At 45.8% G+C, this 22527-nt stretch overlaps 1 protein-coding gene across 1 annotated transcript in view; it reads right to left on the reverse strand.

Moving 5' to 3' along the window:
* LOC144694550 (uncharacterized) overlaps nt 1-19715 on the reverse strand; it is a 188531-nt gene extending 168816 nt beyond the window's left edge. The window contains exon 1 of the mRNA XM_078565109.1: nt 19582-19715. Coding sequence (XP_078421235.1) covers nt 19582-19639 — 58 coding nt within the window. The 5' untranslated portion in view covers nt 19640-19715. The remainder of the gene's footprint in view (nt 1-19581) is intronic.
* Nucleotides 19716-22527: the final 2812 nt, after the last annotated feature.

Genomic DNA, 22527 nt, shown 5'->3' on the forward strand with positions numbered 1-22527 from the left:
TAGCTCTGAAGCGTCATCATGGAAGTCGGGCATGGCAGCTAATTTCACGGAGTCCCACAAAACTGCAAGATGATAATAACGAGATAATCTGTTTCAATGAGGTTGATTCAGGGATAAGCGTTGGCCAAGGCACTGGGGAAAGCTCCCCTGACCTTCTTCGAAATAGCGCTATGCGGTCGTTTACCTGAGAGGGCAGGCGGGCCCTTGGTTCGATGCCTCATTGAAAAAGCGGCACTCCCAACACCGCAGCTTTGGGCATATCAGTCTAGATTTTGTGCTCATGCCCCTGGGGTAGGACATGAACCCACAACCTCCTGAATCAGAGAGGAGAGTGCTATCCACTGAGCCACAATATAGGGCCGGGGTTGCTCGGAGGTCAGACCGGAATTGCTTCCTTAAAGGGTTCTGGCTGAACCATTTGACGGTTATTTGGCAGCCGAATCACTGTATGTCATACAGTGTGACATCTTTAACATTGGGACTACCAGAGTGCCACCAAAAGGAGCAACAGGTACTACAGGTGCCTATAAAAGCTTTTAATGAAATGGGTGCCTCCAGATACCAAATATAATGTATAATGGATAGGCTGAAGTAGATTCTAAGGAGTATTGAATAGATTTGAGTTTATAAACCTAGGCTGACACTCCGGTGAAGTATTGAGGGAGTGCTGTACTGTCAAAGGTGCCGCTTTTTAAAAAAAAGAAGCTACTAGACCAAGGCTCCATCTGCCCTCTCAGGCAGGAACGATCCTGTGCCATAATTTTAATGAAGAGCAGGGGAGTTCACCTCAGAGCCTGGTCAATATTTATTCCTCAAACAAGCTCACTAAAACAGATGATCTGCTCATTGCTGAATGTGGGAGCTTGCTGTGCACAAATCGGCTGCTGCATTTCCCACAGCGACTAGACTTCAAATAAACCCTTTATTGGCTGTGCGGTACTTTGGGATGTCCCGGGTCATGCAGGCATGACACAAATGCAATTCCTTCCCTTTCTTTGCGTGGTTGAATCGCAGTGACCTCCGAAGTGACGCAACAAGCCGCTTGGCCGGCCTTAGCAAATCTGAGAGGTTTATTTTGGGGTTAGCACTGGGAGCCAACAGGCACAGTTACAATACTAAATCCAACACAAAAGCAGCACGAGTCTCAGTAGTGCTGTAAGATCAGGACAGTACACTGCATTGACTTGAAGAGTACTGTCTTCAGCAGGATCAGTGCTGATTAGGTTCTAGGACGTTCAATGAGAAGACAAAACTGTTACCTTTGTGGACACTTAGCTTGTACATAAATTAGACAAGGCCACAAAACTGTTGCGGTCCCCATGCTCCCAACTCATTGCTGCTGCACGCCTCCAGTATCTGGACACTGTATATCTCTCTCTCTCTGCTATAACGCATCGTGAATTCTGACTGGTGCACACCCCTGGCTCTGCTAATCATTAGTCTCCAGGTAGGTTTGCTTTCCCAATGTATGTGTGTTGGAAGGCACCATTATTACCAAGCTTGTCGTTTCAACCCTCCGCATTGGGCAATGCTGCACTTATACCTAGAGGGGAGGTAGCCCCAAATTTGGATACAGAGCCAGAACCTCAAAGAAGTGGGACTGCTGTCGTTATAGTCATGATAATAGTTGATTGGGGTAGTGGACTCCAGTATTAGATACTATACGGTACACTGTACTAGACCGAGGGTCACCTGACCTGGGATTTGAAGGTCAGACAGCACATGTTGGAACCCGTCTTGGTAGAATTCAGTTAGTGCAGAAATGTGTTCGCGTTAGGAAAATGCGTTATCATTAAAGTTAGCTCAGCTACAATGTCAACGGCCTGTGTGCATCATTGAAACAAAAAAAAAACAAGAGAGTTGGAGGGAGCCACCTCGAGACATGGCGGCTGCCACCCTGGGTTGGGGGTTGGGGGTGGTGGGGCAGCCGTACCTCCAGCTGCAACTTAAACACTGCAGACGGAAGGAGGGGGCCTCTGCTGGCGGGCAGAGCTGCCTGGCTCAACCGCACAAGCCCATTCTCTTGGCTCTGACAATTGGCCAGCCAATTTGAAGCCAGACAACCTGGAGAATGACCCACTTGAGAGAATGTGGCTGCTTCGGGCTGGAACAGCAACATAGGTTAATGCCTTCGGGACACGAAACAAAAGCCAGCCGTTCACTGGCAACATTCGGGAAGCTTGCTTTTGTTAAAAGGTATTGCAAAAAATTCCCAGCTGCTGCTAAAATACTTCTTTCCCCAGGAATGTAACTGGCTCGTTCAGGAATTGGCACAGTTCACGCAAAAAAAAACACGCCGGCAGCTCTTCAGTATTTTGCAAAGCATGTGATTCGTTTGCTTCCCCGATAGTTAGTGCCAGTCACTCAGCACCAGAATCAGGCAGGCCAGCATTGCAAAATTCACTGCTTTACCTCCAGCTTCACCCCAACAGGCAAAATATCCCATTGGCTAATCGCTGTGTTAAAAAGGAGGTGAAGCCTGAACCAACTACACTAACCTTCAGCAAATGGTAGGGGGGGGACCAGTTCAGAGCAGCAATACAATGTACTGCCGGCAGCAACTGCATGATACTCTGTGCAACATCACAATATAATGGAGATGCCTTAGCCAGTGCCTGAATCATCCTTGAGTTTCTCGGAGCAGCAACATCTTGCACGTATATAACTCTAATGTAGTAGGACATCCCTGGACACGTTATGGAAGTTTTACCAAACAAAATTTGACACCAAACCGCACATTAGGAGGTGTGGTCGGATTTAAGGGGCCTTTTTAAAGGGAAGAGGAGCGTGATCTAGAATGGTAGAGAGAATTAGGGAGGGAATTTTGGAGATCACGGGCAGAATTTTCTGCCTGGCGGGCGGGTGGGCACGAACCAATCTCCGGCGGGCGGGGAGCCGATTCCCACCGGAGAAGCGGGCCCCACCGCCATTTTACGTGGGCGGGCCAATTAAGGCCCGCCCAGCGTGACATCCGGTGGGAAGCGCTATGCGCTTCCTGTGCGGGCAGAGGGGTGGATTCCCCAAATGCGAGAGTGCGCTCTTTCACGCATGCGCACGATAGAGCGCACATCTCCCTGAGGCTAAGTGCAGCCTCAGGGAGATCGCTGACCACTTTTAAAAATATTAAAAATAGAAAAAAAAATTCCTTAACATGTCCCCCTCATGTGACAACGTCACATGAGATGGGATATGTTCAGAATTTACATAATAAGTTTATTAAACTTTTTTAAACCCTGCATGAAACCTCATCCCGCCAGTGGATGAGGTTTCATGTTTTCTCTATTTGCCGCCGGGGCTCCTGGCCGACCCGCCAACCTTAAGGTTGGACGGGCAGGTCCTTTAATTGTATAATTGATCCTGTCAACGGCCTCAATTGGCCATTGACAGGTCGGTGGGCCCACAGCTGATTTTGCTGCGCCCCCGCCTTCCTGAAAATTTAAATGGGGCGGGATGACATTGGGGGTTCCACCCAACATCATCCCGCATCATTTTACGCATCTGCGAGCGGGCCCCGCCCCCTGCTCGCCGACGGCAAAATTCTGCCCCAGGTAGCTAAAGGCACAGTTGCCGATGCTGGAGTGACTGAAACCGGGGATGTGGACGAGCAGCTGGAAAGGCACGGAGTGCACTGCCTTCCATTAAGCTCGAAGGAAGGAGTGGCAGATTTTTTTAAAATCTCATCGCTTATTATTGAGGCATCCCAACAAAATAAAAACTTTTGCTTAAAAGCAATGCTTCTACACGATTGCAATGACTCCTGGCTTGGTGTCCACATTCTCTTTCCTTTTGAGTTGTGGGAGAGAGAAAAGTCTTGCATTTCTTTAGTGCCTTTCACGACTTCAGGGCACCTCGAAGTGCTTCAAAGCCAAGTACGCGCTTTCAAAGCGCAGTTACTGCTGTTATGTAGAAAACACAGCAACCAATTTGTAGGCAGCCAGGTCGCACAAACAGCAAAACTACCAGATCCACTGTTTCATTGATGTTGGTTGAGAGGTTAACATTGGTACCAGGGATTCCTCCCCTGCTCATCTTCGATTAGTTTCATGGGATCTTTCACATCAAATTGAGAGAACAGAGAGGGCCTCAATTTAACGCCTCATCCAACAGATGGCACCTCCCTCACTATGAACTGAAATGTCAGCAATCCAAGCAGATTGCATAAGATCAAACAAGCTTCACTCCCTGGTCTGTGCTCATTTCATCCAAAGTACAGTGGCGGCTTGTGCAATTGGTATCAGTGCTCCTGGGTCAGGAAAGGGCGGATGGTGGCAAGGAGGAGGGGGGTGGGGGGGGGAAAGAAAAAAAAACCCCTAACAGGTTCCTGCTCCTGATTCCAACCCAGTAACCTCTGCTGCATGTGCAGGTGCAAGTATGGGCAAGAACACAAGGGTTCACCTATTTTGCCTTTTAAAGTTGCTAGCCTTGCAATACTCATCATCTAGGCTCTCACACGCCAGCAACAGCCACTGGGGCAGGTAGCAAAGGCAGTAAATTCACAGAACTGCATTGTAGCACTGTAGGTGGCATCTCCCGTGGGTGAAGGAAAGAAACAACTCCATTTCACAGCAAACATCTGCGAGGATCTGACTCTTGCAATGGACGCTTGACACATCCTCCAGGATAAAGAAAAATGGAATTCTGAGGGAAAGCAGGAACAGACCATTGGGCTCAATAAGCTGGTCCCTTTTCTGACTGCAAGTAGTTGTCAAACTTTGGTACATTGTGAACCTTCAGTGTAAATTGTTCATTATCAGCAGGTCTGGCGGCATCTGTGGAGAGAGAAACAGAGTTAACGTTTCAAGTCCGTTATGAATCTTCTTCAGAACTCTGAAGAAACGTTACCTCTGGTTCTCTCTCCGCAGATGCTGCCAGGCCTGCTGAGTTTGTCCAGCATTTTCTATTTTTATTTCGGATTTCCAGCATCCGCAGTAATTTTGCTTTCATCTTCATTATCAGTCTTGGCTGTTTCTCTACATTATCCATTATGGTGAGCTGCTGCTAAGCAATACTGACTGTGGGATGTAGCTTAGTCGTATGGTTTGCGTTCTGCATGTATGAAAGACTGCATGCAATTTGAGCCATGTCTGGTCAACTTCGTAGAGGAATTCTGGACGAAATTCTTAAAGCTGGTTCTAGTCACCATATGCCACAACTTACACTGTAAAGAAAAAATACATTTCCAGTTATATAGCCCTTTTTACAAGCTCAAGGCACCCAAATGCACTTGAGGATGCTAAACTATAGCAAGTAGATCTCAACGCATTGAAGGAATGGCCCGGTTTTTTTGGCAAATGATATTTAACTGAGAAAAACAGTGTCAAGTAAAATCGAGGGCAGAGCAAATGTTAAATGTTCATGCACCCTATAGGGAATTAGTGGAATTCTCTTCCCCAGAGACCAGTGGCGGCTGGGTCATCGACTATATTCAAGGTCGAGTTCGATAGAGTGTTGATCAGCAAGGGAGTGAAGGGGACAGACAGGAAAGTGGAGTTGAGACCCCAATCAGATCAGTCATGATCTTATCAAATGGCGGAGCAGGCTCGAGGGGCAGAATGGCCTACCCCTGCTCCTAATTCCTGTGTTGTGTGCTCTTGTGGAAGAGAATTGAAGCCAGTGGTTAATGGAAGAGATCTGGGTGACGGAGTGTATCGTTTTCTAAAGGTTCATGACCAATGTTTTAGCTGTAGCTTCACCCCATTCAAGGTTGTAAAACACTCAAATGATTGTGAATCTTTGGAATTCTCTAACCCAAAGGGTTGTAGATACTCCACTGTTGAACTGGGATTGACAGATTTTTGGTCTCTCAGGGAATCGAGGGATATGGGGGAACAGGTGGGAAAATGGAGTTGAAGCCCAAGATCAGCCATGATCGTATTGAATGGCAGAACAGGCTCGACAGGTCATAGCATCCAATCCTGCTCCCATCTCATTTTCTTGTGGGCACTAGGATGTCCTCACAGGAGAATTCCCCATAAAATAAAACATAGCATTTTGTCATTGAACAATGTCTTGGTTAGACCTCAATTAGAATACTGTACCCAATTTGGGTCCCCCAGATGGTGGGAGATATTGAGGCTTTGTTAAGGGTGGAGTGAAGGGTTGCAAGATTAATGTCTAGTTTACAACATCTTAATTACCCAGATAGGCTCAATATGCTGGGCCTATATACATTCGCAAAACATAGACTCAGGAGAGACCCGACAGAGGTTTATAGGATTATACTGTGTTTATGTGGATCAATTATTTCAACTGGATCTGTTAGGAAGGGCCAGGGTTTATGCTGACAAGTTACCAAGGGTAGAACTAGGTTGGATATTAGGCGGTTCTCATTTTCCCCAGGGAAGAGAGGAACCGGCCGCCACTTGGGCAGTGAACAATGCTTCATCGTACATCTGAGAAAGCTAGCCCTCTTTCTGGCTTGGGTGATGATCACCAAGATGTGGGTATCCTACATTTTTACACCAGGGTCAATGTGGTATCCTGGACTAGCTTTGATCGCCCAAAGGGATTACATTGAGAACTTTTTGCCCAATTAGCTTGGGTTTTTTAAATCATGGCATTACCATCCCTATTTCTGTAATCTTCTTTAGCCCTATATTCCTCCAATATCGGCGCTCCTCCAGTCCTGGCCTCTTGCATAACCCGAATTTAATCGTTGCATCATTGGTGGCCAAGCCTTCAGCTGCCTACACCATAAGAACTGGAATTCCCTCTATAAACCTCTCCCTCCTAAAGCTTACTTCTTTGTCCAAGCTTACAGTCAGCGACCCTAATCTCCCCTTAAGTGGTTCAGTGGCAAATTTTGTTTGACGGAGCTCCTGTGAAGCACCTGGAGACATTTCATCTTAAAAAAGGTGTTAGATAAATGCAAGTTGTGGTTTTGCACCTCTCCCAGACAATTTCATGCCTCTAGGTTAGTAGAGAGTGTTCATGTAAGGAATCACGAATGCATAGCACAGGCCAGCTGATCTTTTCCTATCCTGATATTATGGATGTTGCATTGGATAATCCAATCCCTCACTAACTTTGTAATTGTTTGCAAAACGCCTACTTATGTCAGAACAGCATGATAAACCAACTGCATTGCCACCCAGTTACATTCGCAACCATCTACACACAAATTTATCACATCAAAGTAACAACATGCCACCACAAGGAATGTCAAGTACAGATACTGAAGATTCAAAAGGAGAAGCTAAGTCTATTCATCATGTCATTTTAGATCCCATCAGAGGAATGTGAAGTAGAATGAAATCATCTGCTGTTAAATTATGGAGCCTAACAAACAGCTGGAGAGAGGCATTTTTGTCAATGTTCTTCCTTTATCCTCAGCTCTGACTCAGCTTGAAGCACACTCGCCTCTGAGTCAGGAGAGAGACGGCGAGGTCAACTTCAAATCCCACTACAGGGCGTGAGCACAAAATTCAAAACGGACACTCCTGCACAGAAGTGCTTTTCAGGTGAGACATAAAATTGAGGCCCCATCTGCCCTCTCAGGCAGTTAGAACCATAGAAAAGTTACAGCACAGAAGGAGGCCATTCGGCCCATCTTGTCCATGCCAGCCTGAGGACACCCAGGTGCCCTTTCTAATCCCACCTTCCTGCACCCGGCCCATAGCCCTGCAGCTTACAGCACTTTAGGTGCAGATCCAGGTACTTTTTAAAAGAGTTTAAAGCTTCCGCCTCTACCACCAACTTGGGCAGCGAATTCCGGACACCCACTACCCTCTGTGTAAAAAAGTTCCTCCTCATGTCCCCCCTACACCTTCTACCACTTATCTTGAATCTTTGTCCCCTGGTTCTAGAATTCTCCAACAAGGGAAACAATTTTATCCTGTCCACTCTACCTATTCCCCTCATAATTTTGTACACCTCAATCAAGTCACCTCTCAGCCTTCTTCGTTCTAAGGAAAATAACCCCAACCTATCCAATCTCTCCTCGTAGCTACACTTTTCTAACCCTGGCAACATTCTTGTAAACCTCCTCTGCACTCTCTCCAGAGCTATTACGTCCTTCCTGTAATGTGGTGACCAGAACTGCACACAATACTCTAGTTGTGACCTCACCAGTGTTTTATACAATTCCAACATTATATCCTTACTTTTATATTCTATACCTCTGCCAATGAAGGAGTGCATTCCATGTAAAAGATCCCATGAAATTATTTTGAAGAGCTGATGTCTTCTTCCAGGTGTATTAGTTAATATTTATCCCACTATCAACACCACTAAAAAAAAACAAATTATCTGGTCATTATCCCATTTTCATAATTAATTTTTTTTACATATATATATTCATTCACAGGATGTGGGCATCTTTGGCTAGGCCAGCATTTATTGCCCATCCCTAAACTGCCCTTGAGAAGTGGTGGCGAGCTGTCTTCTTGAACCGCTGCAGTCCCTGTGGTATAGGAACACCTTAGGGTGTTAGGGAGGGAGTTCCAGGATTTTGACCCAGCAACAGTGAAGGAACGGTGATATAGTTCTAAGTCAGGATGGTGAGTGGCTTGGAGGGGAACTTGGCAGACGGTGGTGTTACCATGCATCTGCTGCCCTTGTCCTTCGAGGTGGTAGAGGCTGCAGGTTTGTAAGGTGCTATTGAAGGAGTCTTGGTAAATTGCTGCAGTGCATCTTGTAGAAGATACACATTGCTGCCACTGTGTGTTGGTGGTAGAGGCGTTGAATATTTATTGTGGTGGATGGGGTGCCAATCAAGCGGGCTGCTTTGTCCTGGATGGTGTTGAGCTTCTTGAGTGCTGTGGGAGCTGCATTCATCCAGGCAAGTGGGGAGGATTCCATCACACTCCTGACTTGTGCCTTGTAGATGGTGGACAGGCTTTGAGGAGTCAGGAGTTGAGTTACTCTCCACAGAATTCCCAGCCTCTGACCTGCTCTTGTAGCCACAGTATTTATACGGCTAGTCCAGTTCGGTTTCTGGTCAATGGTAACCTCCAGGATGATGATAGTGGGGATTCAGCAATGGTAATGCCATTGAATGTCAACGGGAGATGGTTAGATTCTCTCTTGTTGGAGATGGCCATTGCCTGGCACGTGTGACGTGAATGTTACTTGCCACTTAACAACCCAAGCCTGAACATGGTATAGATCTTGCTGCATTTGGACATGGGCTGCTTCAGTATCTGAGTCATGAATGGTGCTGAATGTAGTGCAACCATCTGCAAACATCCCCACTTCTGACCTTATGATGGAAGGAAGGTCATTGATGAAGCAGCTGAAGATGGTTGGGCCTAGGACACTACCCTGAGAAACTCCTGTAGTGATGACCTGGAACTGAGATGATTGACCTCCAACAACCACAGCCATCTTCCTATGTGCTAGGTATGACTCCAACCAGTGGAGGGTTTTCCCCCGATTCCCATTGACTCCAGTTTTGCTCGGGCTCCTTGATGCCACACTCGGTCAAATGCTGCCTTGATGTCAAGGGCAGTGACTCTCACCTCATCTCGGGAGTTCAGCTCTTTTGTCCATGTTTGGACCAAGACAGTATTAAGGTCAGGAGCTCAGTGACCCTGACGGAACACAAACTGAGCATCAGTGAGCAGGTTATTGCTAAGCAAGCGCTGCTTGATAGCATTGTTGGTGACCCCTTCCATCAAGAGTAGACTGATGGGGCGGTAATTGTCCAGGTTGGATTTGACCTGCTTTTTGTGTACAGGACATATCTGGTCAATTTTCCACATAGCCAGGTAGATGCCAGTGTTGTAGCTGCACTGGAACAATTTGGTTAGGGGCATGGCAAGTTCTGGTGCACAAGCCTTCAGTACTATTGCCGGAATATTGTCAGGGCCCATAGCCTTTGCAGTATCCAGTGCCTTCAGCCGTTTCTTGATATCATGTGAAGTGAATTATATTGGCATCTGTATTGCTGGCGACCTCAGCAGGAGGCAGAGATGACTCAACCACTCAGCACATCTGGCTGAAGATTGCAGCAAATGATTCAGTCTTGTCTTTTGCACTGATGTGCTGGGCTCTACCATCATTGAGGATGGAAATATTTGTGGAGCATCTTCCTCCAGTGAGTTATTTAATTGCCCACCACCATTCACAACTGGATGTGACAGGACTGCAGAGCTTACATCTGAACCGTTGGTTGTGGGATTGCTAAGCTCTGTCTATCCCTTGCGCTTCCACTGTCTGGCATGCAAGTAGTCCTGTGTTGTAGCTTCATTAGGTTGACACCTTATTATTGGGTATGCCTGGTGCTGCTCCTGGCATTGGTCATGCCTACCAGTGCGGCCACGGACAGGTGCATCTGCAAAAGGTAGACTGGTGAGGACGAGGTCAAGTCGGTTTTTTCCTCTTGTTGATTCCCTCACCACCTGCCCCAGACCCAGTCTAGCAGTTATGTCCTTTAGGGCTCAGCCAGCTCGGTCAGTAGTGGTGTTACTGAGCCACTCTTGGTGATGGACATTGAAGTCCCCCACCCAGAGTACATTCTGTGCCCTTGCCACCCTCAGTGCTTCCTCCCTCCAAGTGGTGTTCAACATGGAGGAGCACTGATTAATCAACTGAGAGGACAATTGGTGGTAACCTGCAGGAGGTTTTCTTAAATGTGTTTGATCTGATGCCATGAGACTTCATGGAGCCCAGAGTCGATATTGAGGACTCCCAGGACAACTCCCTCCGGACTGTATACCACTGTGCCCGCCACCTCTGCTGGGTCATGGTGGTTTCTGGGACAAAGTCATATTCACAGAATCATATTTACAATGTCAGGCTTGACTAGTCTGTGAGACAACTCTGCCAATTTGGGCACAAGCCCCCACATGTTAGTAAGGAGAACTTTGCAGGGTGAACAGGGCTGGGGGTGCTGCTGTCACTTCCGATGCCTAGGTCGATACCGGGTGATCCGTCGGTTTCGTTCCGTGTAGACTGCACAGCAGGTTTGATACAACTGAATGGCTCGCTAGGCCATTTCAGAGGGCATGTTAAGAGTCAACCACATTGCTGTGGGTCTGGAGTCACATTTAAGCCAGACCAGATAAGGAGAGCAGATTTCCTTCCCTAAAGGACATTCATGAACCGTTGCTCATCTGTGGGGGCCGTGCGCATATTAGCTGCCACACATCCTACATTGCAACAGTGATTACACCTCAACAGTACTTTATTGGCTATAAAGCACTTTGACAGTCCTGTGGTTATGAAAGGGGCTACAGAAATGCAATCTTTCTTTTCATTAAGGTTATTTCTAGTGGAGCGTCATGCTTGGTGGGTTGGACAACACTGAGGGGGGCCGGGGGGCGGGGGGGGGGAGTCCAAGGCCAGAAGATGTAAGTTACAGTTGTGACTCTCATTCAAGCTCCGGACCATATTGTCCTTGAGAACAGTGGTTCTCAATGTGCAGTGGGGCTGAACCAGAACACAAGTCACTAGTGTGCTACATGACGGCCGACAGAAGAGCCCAGTATCCTGATCTCCACCACTGGCGAAACATCACACAACCTGACCAGCTCCCGCGTGCACAAGTTACCATTAGCACGGGCAGCAACATTGACATTTTAGAAGCAAGATTTATGTTACTGTTAATTTTGCTTGATTAATATAGAACTTAGTTTCTCAGACCATTATTGAGATGGTTTTGCAACATAGTATTGGAACGTTTCAAATACAAGTGTAGTATTAATGTTTAAAATATGAAAATGTCTCTACCTTTGCTTCTGGCATGAAGTAATTTGCTTTTGATATTTCATTTAAAAATTGCACATAAATTACACTTCTTCGCGAAAAAGTAGCAAAAATTTCATAAGCTCCCATTATTCTTATGAGTTTTTTTTTTCTGTGGCAAATGAAAGTGTGTCGGGTGCTCGCACTGTATTGAATGGTAAGCTCTGAGCCCAGGTGGTGGAAGCAGAGTCTCGAAGTGCAGGAGTTCAACCTCCTCTAACACCTCCACACTCAAACCAATGTACGCCATGCCTACCTGACCTACACACACACACACACACACACACACACACACACACACACACACACACACACACACACACACACACACACACACACACACACACACACACACACACACAAACACACGAGCCCCTGCCCTGCCTCACTCTCCTTCACACTTGTCCAAATATAAAAGCACATTTGGTTATAAATGGACACCTGACGCCCACATCAAGACTCACGCCAAACTAAGTTTCCAGTGCTACTGGGTCCTCAGACTAGCGGTCACTTGAATGAAAAGTAATGGTCCCCCATTCCCATCGACAGAACCCATTTTAGTAACAGAAAGCCATAATAAGCAGACAGAAGTAACATTGACACGCTGGTAAATGTGATTAGGTAGGCAGGTCAGATGTTTGTCACATGTCGGTGCAGACTCGATGGGCCGAAGGGCCTCTTCTGCACTGTGTGATTCTGAGTAGGTGATCCACAGGGTCTACTGTCCCACTGGAACATAGCGGCAAAGTGTAAAAGATGTCCCAGACCAAAGCAGAGAAAAGGAAAGAGATAAAGACAGACAGGCGGGCAGAAAGAATAAAAAAATGCATTTATTCAACAATTTTCCCAACCACCGGACATACCAAACCACTTTACAATCAATGATGTACGTTTGAAGTGTAGTCACAGTTGTAAAGTAGTGAAATAATTCTGTGGCATAATCTACCCATCCAAATTAGCCAAAGTGCTTTCCACAAATAGTAATTCCATTTTATTGCATGTCAAGAATGCTGACTAGCTCGAAATACTGTGTTTATTAAGTATTTCTGGGACATCCCAATATGGCGAAAACATTTCTAAAACCAGACCCTGATGTCTGATGAGGAGATTTTATTTCCCCCCCCCCACCCCATGTGGTGAAGGTCCAATTTACTGTAGCCATGTGATACAGCTGAGTGGCTTGCTAGGCCATTTCAGAGGGCATTTAAGAGTCAACCACATTGCTGTGGGTCTGGAGTCACATGTAAGGTCAGACCAGGTAAGGACGGCAGATTTCCTTCCCTAAAGGACATGAGTGAACCAGGGGGGTTTTTTACGACAATCGACAATGGTTTCATGGTCATCATTGGACTTTAATTACAGATTTTTTTAAATTGAATTCTCTAGAGCAGTATACCGGGTCCCTGGATTACTAGTCCTTTGACAATACCACTATGCTACATGTTTCATGTCTTCCAACACCACAATTTTCAGTCTCACTTACTTTAGTCAATGTATCCTCCACCCTCACCTCTGCTGAGTGAGGTGAGTGGCCTCACGCCAGTAATTGAAACATAATCTAAAATGACCCCTACTGAATACCTTCCTAGCTCTCCACCTCTCTCCTCCTGAAAGACCCTCTCTAAAACCTACCTCTTTGACCAAGCTTTTGATCCTTCTGTTTTAATACCCCCATTATCCAATATCTCAAGGTACAGCACCTCTTTCGATTAGGTGTTTACAACCTTCCAGCCTCAATATTGAGTTCAGCAACTTCAGATCATAAACATCCTTTCTGTTTCTTTGGCCAGCCACTGCTGGTAATTGTTCTGTGGTTGCTATTTACGCTTCCTCCAAAAGACCCATTCGTGGTTTCGTTATTGGTCCATTACCACCCCCTATTGCTTTGTACCATCATTCCTTTGGCATTTAATCGTTCCTGTCCTCCACCCTATCACAGTCCCTTAGGTGTCAGCTCCGATTCTGTGGGTAGCACTCTTGCCTCTCAATCAGTGGTTCTGGGTTCAAGTCCCACTCCAGAGACTCGAACACAAAAACAAATCAAGGTTGACACTCCCAGTGCAGTACTGAGGAGTTCTGTCCTGTCAGAGGCACTGTCTTCTCAACATCACAAAAACAGATTATTTGGTCTTTATCACTGTGCAATGGAGTTCCGAAGAATGAGGGGGAATCTCATAGGAACCTATAAAATTCTAACAGGACCAGACAGGGTAGAGGCAGGAAGGATGTTCCCGGTGGTGGGGGAGTCCAGAGCCAGGGGTCACAGTCTGAGGATACGGGGTAGACCATTTAGGACTGAGATGAGGAAAAATTTCTTCACCTAGAGAGTGGTGAGCCTGTGGAATTCGTTACCACAGAAAATAGTTGAGGCCAAAACATTGTATGTTTTCAAGAAGTAGTTAGTTGTAGCTCTTGGGGTGAAAAGGATCAAAGGATATGGGGAGAAAGCGGGAGCAGGCTATTGAATTGGATGGTCAGCTATGATCATAATGAATGGCGGAGCAGGCTTAAAGGGCTGAATGGCCTACTCCTGCTCCTAGTTTCTATGTTTCTACGTATGTTTATGTTTCTATTTATAGGAGCTTGCTATCTGCAAATTGGTTGTTGTGTTTCCTACATTACAACAGTGACGACACTTCAGAAGTGCTTCATTGGCTGTAAAGCACTTTGGGATGTCCTGCGATATTGAAAGGCGCTATATAAATGCAGGCCTTTCTTTCTTTCCTTTCAGCCTTTCCTTCCCCTTTTTCCCCCTGGTCTCTGTACCTGCCATAAATTTATAAATCTCTAACTTCTGCCAGTTCTGATGGAAGGTCATCGATCCAAAATGTTAACTCTGCTTCATCAACCAAAGTTGTTGTAGAAGGGAGTCTGACACTGTTCCACTCCAGGGAATTCAAAGTGTACAATCACTTTTGCATCAATGAACGACACAAAGGTGTCAATGTAACTGCAGCCTGAATAAACTTAGCAACAACACACGAGTAAAACATTCCACGAGTAGAACATTCGTATGCCATGTAACAGGCAGCACATTTTAAAAACACCCCCAACCCATTTATAACAATAACAAAATTAAAAATACCTAGAAAAACTCAGCAGGTCTGACAGCATCTGCGGAGAGGAACACAGTTAACGTTTCGAGTCCGAATGACTCTTCAACAGAACTAAGGAAAAACGGAAGAGAGGTGAAATATAAGCTGGTTTAAGGGGGGGTGGGACAGGTAGAGCTGGATAGAGGGCCAGTAATAGGTGGAGATAGCCAAAAGATGTCATAGACAAAAGGACAAAGAGGTATTGAAGGTGGTGATATTATCTAAGGAATGTGCTAATAGGTGACATTAAGGGTAGAAAGCAGGACAAGCAAGGTACAGAGAGTCCTGGTGGGGGGAAGGGAAGGGATCGAAAAAGGCTAAAAGGTAGAGATAAAACAATGGATGGAAATATATTTTAAAATAATGGAAATAGGTGGGAAAAGAAAAATCTATATAAATTATTGGAAAAAAGGGGGATCGGAAAGTGGGTGGGGATGGAGGAGAGAGTTCATGATCTAAAATTGTTGAACTCAATATTCAGTCCGGAAGGCTGTAAAGTGTCTAGTCAGAAGATGAGGTGCTGTTCCTCCAGTTTGCGTTGGGCTTCACTGGAACAATGCAGCAGGCCAAGGACGGACATGTGGGCATGAGAGCAGGGTGGAGTGTTGAAATGGCAAGCGACAGGGAGGTCTGGGTCATGCTTGTGGACAGACCGAAGGTGTTCCGCAAAGCGGTCACCCAGTCTGCGTTTGGTCTCTCCAATGTAGACGAAACCGCATTGGGAGCAATGAATGCAGTAGACTAAATTGAGGGAAGTGCAAGTGAAATGCTGCTTCACTTGAAAGGAGTGTTTGGGCCCTTGGACGGTGAGGAGAGGGGAAGTAAAGGGGCAGGCGTTGCACCTTCTGCGGTTGCATGGGAAGGTGCCGTGGGAGGGGGTTGAGGTGTAGGGGGTGATGGAGGGGTGGACCAGGGTATCCCGGAGGGAACGATCTTTTATAACAATGGCCAGCTACTTCCAAAGAGATACTATCTTTATTGATAGTAAGTTTACCAAACAAACAGTCTCAATGTTCACCAAATGCATCAACAACAAATTTAGGGCAAGTAATTGGCTGAAGCTGAAAGAAGTGGCCAACAGCACAGAGTCCAGGTCTCACTGTGTCTGCCTCTCGCTCTCTGCCCTAACCCAACGTTACACAAAAGTGGATTCGCTGCTCCCATTCTAATGACAACTACCTGCCTCCTGATTAAGTTAAATTTACTTCTCAAGGCAGATGGTGGATGGGGAAAATTCATTTGACAAGTCACCTGCCTTAAGAATGTTGCAACTTGTGTTATCAAAACTGAATCATGAAACCATCACTGTAATGGAAACAGCACGTGGCCAATCTCCCTCCATGTTTAGAAACATGGTGCCTCTTTAACGCTCTGGGGAATGTGGTTGCAAATTATTCTTGTCTTATTTGATTCCTTTTTGGTGGTCATGCCTTCAGTTGCCCAGGCCCCAAGCTCTGGAATTCCCTCCCTACACCTCTCTGCCTCTCTTTCCCCCTCTAAGACAGTCCTTAAAAACTACCTCTTTAATCAGGCTTTTGGTCGTTTGACCCATCTCCTTATATGGCTCGATGCCACACTTTGTTTTATAATGTTCCTGTGAAGCACCTTGTGACATTTCATTACATTAAAGGCACTATATAAACACAAGTTGTCTCAGTAACTTACCATGACTGCAACAATTACAACATAGAATATTCACTCCAACAACTCCATACATTCTTCTCTATCTGCATTTCCGTTAAATATAGTCAAAGAGGCTTTTCATCCCAAGGAGAGTTCTACACTAATTGTCCTGAACCAATGTGCTTGAATCTCCGTCATATTCAAGTGGCCAGTGAGGAGTGAAGCAATTTTCTTACTCTTAGTTGCTGATTGGGGGACACGGTGATCTGTCTACTTGTGGTCCTCTCAAGTAATTCCCTGTGCTTGATAGTTTATGGCATGACTTTAGAGAGCAATTCGTTTGGAGGTAGCATAGACCTGTAGACTGAACTTGCAATACTAAAGTGAAGCTGTGCCACAATAAGTGCCTTCAGGACGACGGGTAAGATTCAAGGAGTTTTGGAGAGCGAGGGTGGACAGACAGAGACAGTTCACAAGATGATCAAACTGACATGGTAAGTCCCCTCCTGACAAAAATTGGTTTCTTGCGAAATGAGCTTGGGGCAAATTTCAAACTAGTTCCTTCGATGGGAGCCAGTTGGACTTGGCACGTTCATGGACAAAAATGGTTTCACGTCAGCTGGTGTGAAGTTTCAGAAGGAGGAACAGCCAATGTAGTTTCAATATCTACCTTCCCTAAAATCAACTTGCATTTATATAGTGGCGTTAACATGCAAAATGTCCCTAGGTGCATCATAAGGGAAGGAAAGGGGAGAAGAGAAGGAAAAAGTAAATAGGTCAAAAAAAATGTTAAACCACAGTGATACTGTTTGGATGGATGACTCTCAGATTGGTTAAAAGGATTAATTTTTGAGGTTATTTTTGGGAGAGAGAGAGAAGCAGAGACGTGGATGGGCTTGGGAAGAGACTTTTTTTATTCGTTCATGGGCTGTTGGCATCACTGGCTAGGCCAGCATTTAATGCCCATCCCTAACTTTGTTTAGAGGACATTTTAAGAGTCAACCCCAATGCTGTGGGTCTAGAGTCACAGGTAGGCCAGACCAGGTAAGGGTGGCAGTTTTCCTTCCCTAAAGGGAAAATGGGTTTTCACAACAATCGGCAATAGTTTTATGGGCCAGAATATTGCCGTCGGCATGTGGGGGCGGGCCCGGCACACCGACACACAAAATGACTCGAGATGACGTCGGGCCTGCATCACCGCGCGTCATTTTGACCTTTCATTGGGCGGGCGCACGCCAGAGTCGGCTGCTCACCCGCCAAACTGTCAACGGCCTATTAAGGCCATTAAAAAAGTAATTAACCATATTAACAACGCTGCCCATCCAACCTGAAGGTTGCCGGGCAGACAAAGAGCCCAAGCGGCCTTCGCGTTTTTCAGGAAACCTCATCCACGGGCGGGGTGAGGCCTTCTGAAGGTTTTTTAAAAAATAATTGGATAAATTTTCAAAACATGTCCCAGCTCATGTGACACATGATGGGACATGTTTAAATAACTATTTACTGTATTTATTAAAAAGTTTCAAAAGCTGTTGAAAAATTCACCCCATGGTCATCATCAAACTTTTCATTCCAGATTTTTATTGAATTCAAATTTCACCATCTGCTGTGGTGGGATTCGAACCCGGGTCAAACTGATCCAGTGACAATACCACCGTGCCCACCGCCTCCCCCATATCAAAACAACAAAGATGTAGATCCTACATTAACTCTCAATATGAAATTGTTCCTTGAAGCACTGTCACCTTTCACATAGCTGGTACACTGCCATAGACACTGATCAATCTCCTTGCTGACCCCAGACTGAGACATAGCCAGTCACAAATACACCATCACAATCATTTCAAGGTATAATCAGAACAAAGCTAAGGTTAAAAAACTCAATATCCCAGAACCACACTGTGGTGGCACATTGGGCGTACTCAAAAACACACAACATTGTGTTTTGGTCAGAACCAGGCCTCCTGTGAGTCCACACGTTTACACTGAATAGCTTGATTATTCAAAGATATTAACACATCGATCCAGTGCTGCTGCTTAATCAGTGTATTCTCTGATACAACAACAACTTTCATTAACATTGCAATATAGCCTTCACAGGAACATTGACAAAATATGACACTGAACCACATAGAGATCTATGAGGAAAGATGACCAAGGGCTTGGCAAGAGTGGTAGGTTTTAAGGAATGTCTTAAAAGGAAACGAGAGAGGAGGGGATTCCACGGCTGACAGTCCAGGTAGCTGAAGCTAAAGGAGAGAGGAGAGAAAACTGTCAATGAATCAAATGCCCTGTTTTTTCTAGATGAGGTCCAACAGAATTTGGGAGCATTGCCTGTTGTATTACTATAGTACAGGACATTCCTTCAGCCTCCCTCAAAAGGCTGTGGGTTTGAACCCCACTCCAAAGTCTTGAGCACATGATTTAGACTGACTTCCCAATGTTAGAATGAGGCTGCCAAAGCCACCATCTTTCAGATGAGATAACTGCATGCACTAGAGATTCCAAAGCACCGTATCAAGAACAGGGAGTGTCCAGGACCACACTGGTCCTCTTAACCAATAAAAACCACCACAGATCAAGTCAGTCATCTCATCCCATCCCTGGGGATCTTGCTGTGCACAGATCAGCTGCCATCTTTGTCCAAAGGCCAATAATTATTGCCCCAGGAAAATCACTTATTAGACTTGGGAGGACTTTACTGGAACAATGCATATCCTCAATGAGGATCAATGCCCTTAAACACACCCTTGGTCGCTTAAAATAATTCGGAGAGGAAACACACGCGTAGGAAACGCATTTACTGTTCGGAAGACATTGCATTTTCTATATTTTTTTTTTAAAAACTCAACAATGGCGCTGATTAACTGACAACACACTTAGTTTTCTTTAAAAAAAAGGGTAAGTTTAAATAAAACCTTCAGATGATATAACTTCCTTAAATATTCGCTTAGCAGCTTCATTAGGCATTTCAGAATCATTTCCAGCATTTAGAGTGCGAGGGTTGCTAGAGGGGAGGGGGTGGGACGGGACTTCAAAACTTTCAACAAAGTTAACTTTTATTGTCAATCCCAGGCCCTCAGTTGTCAATTTCCAGCTGATGGAAAGTTTCTCAATGGGGCTAAGGGCGGCCGGTTTCCGTACAAAGATACAGCCGGGGTAGGGGGGTGAAGGCACTCACCTCTGGGGAAACCCAGGAGTCTGTAGAGGTCTCTGACTGACAGCATATCGCTCCGCATTCCGCATCCTCCCAGCGCTCACTGTCCCGGGGCTCAACAGCCGCCAGTGCCCCGGCTCCGCTACACACACACGCACACACAACCTGCCCGACTAGCGGAGGGAATGGGTCGTTGCAGAGAGATCCGTGTTTGCCATCCCCTCCCTCTCCACGCAAAGCCATATTTTTAGTGCAATTTCATGCAATGTATTGTGGCACCTCCTGCAAAATTGCATTTTTTTTCTTTAAAGTCACAATTGAAGCTTGGTGCAAAATGATAATATAAGAGAGACTGGCCTGCCAAATATCATTCAAAGCAGAGAGCAATTGTTGAATTCCTTATGCTGAATAACTGAACGCTGACAACACCCAGCTGTACCTCCACATCACTTCTCCCCCTTCCACTGCCCCTTGATTTGCTGCTGGTCCAGTTGTGGGTGAGCAGAGTTTTCCTCCAGCTAAGTTTTGGCAAGGTTGGAGTCATCATGGCCAGTGCCCGGTGGCAAACTCTATTCCCTAGCCACCTACTCCATCTGTAGAACCATAGAAAAGTTACAGCACAGAAGGAGGCCATTCGGCCCATCTTGTCCATGCCAGCCCGAGGACACCCAGGTGCCCTTTCGAATCCCCAACCTTCCTGCACCCGGCCCATAGCCCTGCAGTTTACAGCACTTTAGGTGCAGATCCAGGTACTTTTTAAAAGAGTTTAAAGTTTCTGCCTCTACCACCAACTTGGGCAGTGAATTCCAGACACCCACTACCCTCTGCCTAAAAAAGTTCTTCCTCATGTCCCCCCTACACCTTCTGCCACTTATCTTGAATCTATGTCCCCTGGTTCTAGAATTCTCCATCAAGGGAAACAATTTTATCCTGTCCACTCTATCTATTCCCCTCATAATTTTGTACGCCTCAATCAAGTCACCTCTCAGCCTTCTTTGTTCTAAGGAAAATAACCCCAACCTATCCAATCTCTCCTCGTAGCTACTCTTTTCTAACCCTCTCCCCGACCACTGTCTGAGGCTGAACCAGACCATTCTCAACCTTGGCCTTTGGCAACCTTTCTGACTCTGAGATGTGCTCGTCACCCCTTCTGCCTTCACTCCATTACCTAGACCACTGTAGTGATTGAAGGTATAACCTTTCCTACTGCCTTTAGGGGTCACGTGACTTTTCTGACAAATGAGCCCTAGCCGTGGACCTGGTTAAAGCACGCAGCTTCTAAACAAGCTCTGTAATAAAGTTATCTGTTTCAAGTAAGAAACCTGTCCAGTACATCAACTTCATGACAATTGGCGATGAGGATAAATAGCTCCAACACTGCACCTCGCCTTGTGAATGTGAGTACATCAATTCTTAAGGAAAAAAAGAAATGTATACTCACCAGTCATGCCACTCTTTGGCAGAATTGACCATGGAAGACTGGAGCGAGTACATAGAGCACTTAGGTTTTTTATTTCGTGGCGAATGAAATAACCATGGCAGAGAAGCAGAAAGCAATTCTTTTAAGTGTCTGTGGTAGCAAGACATACAACCTCATCCATAGTCTGACGGCCCTGAATGCACCCAACTCTAAACCTTTTAATGAATTTGTAGACCTCGTGAAGACACATTTTCAGCCGAAGCCATCGGTAATAATGCAGAGATTTAAGTTTAACTCCAGAGTAAGGACCCCGGGACAGTCCATCGCAATTTATATCGCGAAGCTGAAGCAGTTGGCTGAGCACTGCGACTTCGGAGACACACTCAATGACGTTACGGGATTGGTTGGTTTGTGGCATTCACGACGACACCATTCAGCACCGTTTACTTGCAGAGGTGAACATTGATTTGAAGCACACCAAGGAAATAGCGCTAGCAATGGAGAGTGCTGAGAAGGACCCGCAGGCTTTACAGAGTGTGCAACCTGGCGCCATTCTTTAGTTGGGGCAGGAACCTATCGCCGGACGTGGTGCGAAAACCAGAGATATGGCAGCGAAGCGAGAGACAGTCTCCGCTGCTCAAAAAACAAAAAGGTCCAGTGGAAGCATCTCAGCAGCAACTCCAAAATTAATCTGTTACCGATGTGGGGGTAACCACGTACCAGAAACCTGCCGATTCAAGGAGGCACAATGCCATTACAGCCACTAAAAAGGGTACGTGATAAAACAATGCAGGGTGAAATCGAGATAGCCAATCAGACAGCAGACCAAGATGATTGAAGTGAATGATATAACAGAACCAGAAGCTGCTGATACTGATATCTATTCCCTATACAACGTCAAAACAGTAAAAACTGAACCAATAACCGTCACCCTTCAAGCGAATGGGAAGCCTCTAGTCATGGAGGTAGATAGGGGAGCCTCAAACACAGTGGTGGGAGAACACACATTTAAATACCTAAATGAACGTACCAGCCACTGAATCTGGAGCAAACCATGGCTCAAATGAAGACATACACTGGAGAGTCAATACAGGTAAAGGGCATCACCACAGTACCTGTGTCCTATAGGCAACAGACAGCCCAGCTTCCAGTGGTCATAGTGACAAGTGAAGGATCTAATCTTCTGGGCCGAGACTGGTTACAAAAAATTAAGCTCAACTGGTCAGAAATATTTCAACTGAGAACAGGAGGAATTCCTGAGCTGTTAAGGAAGTGTGACAGTGTGTTTCATGATGAACTGGAAAGACAAAAGGCTTAGAAGCAAAACTATATGTAGATTCGGAGGCGACACCCCAGCTGTTTAAGGCCAGACTTGTGCCTTATGCCCTAAAGGAGAAGGTGGACGCAGAATTGTGCCTCTTAGAGAAGCTGGGCATCATCCAGCCAGTCCAGTTTTTGGAATGGGCAGCGCCCATAGTCCCCGTGATGAAACCTGATCAAACTATTTGCATCTTTGGAGACTATAAATTAACCTTAAACAAGACAGCCAA

Source organism: Cetorhinus maximus, chromosome 20 (genome assembly GCF_964194155.1).
Source record: "Cetorhinus maximus chromosome 20, sCetMax3.hap1.1, whole genome shotgun sequence".
In the NCBI taxonomy this organism is placed as follows: domain Eukaryota; kingdom Metazoa; phylum Chordata; class Chondrichthyes; order Lamniformes; family Cetorhinidae; genus Cetorhinus; species Cetorhinus maximus.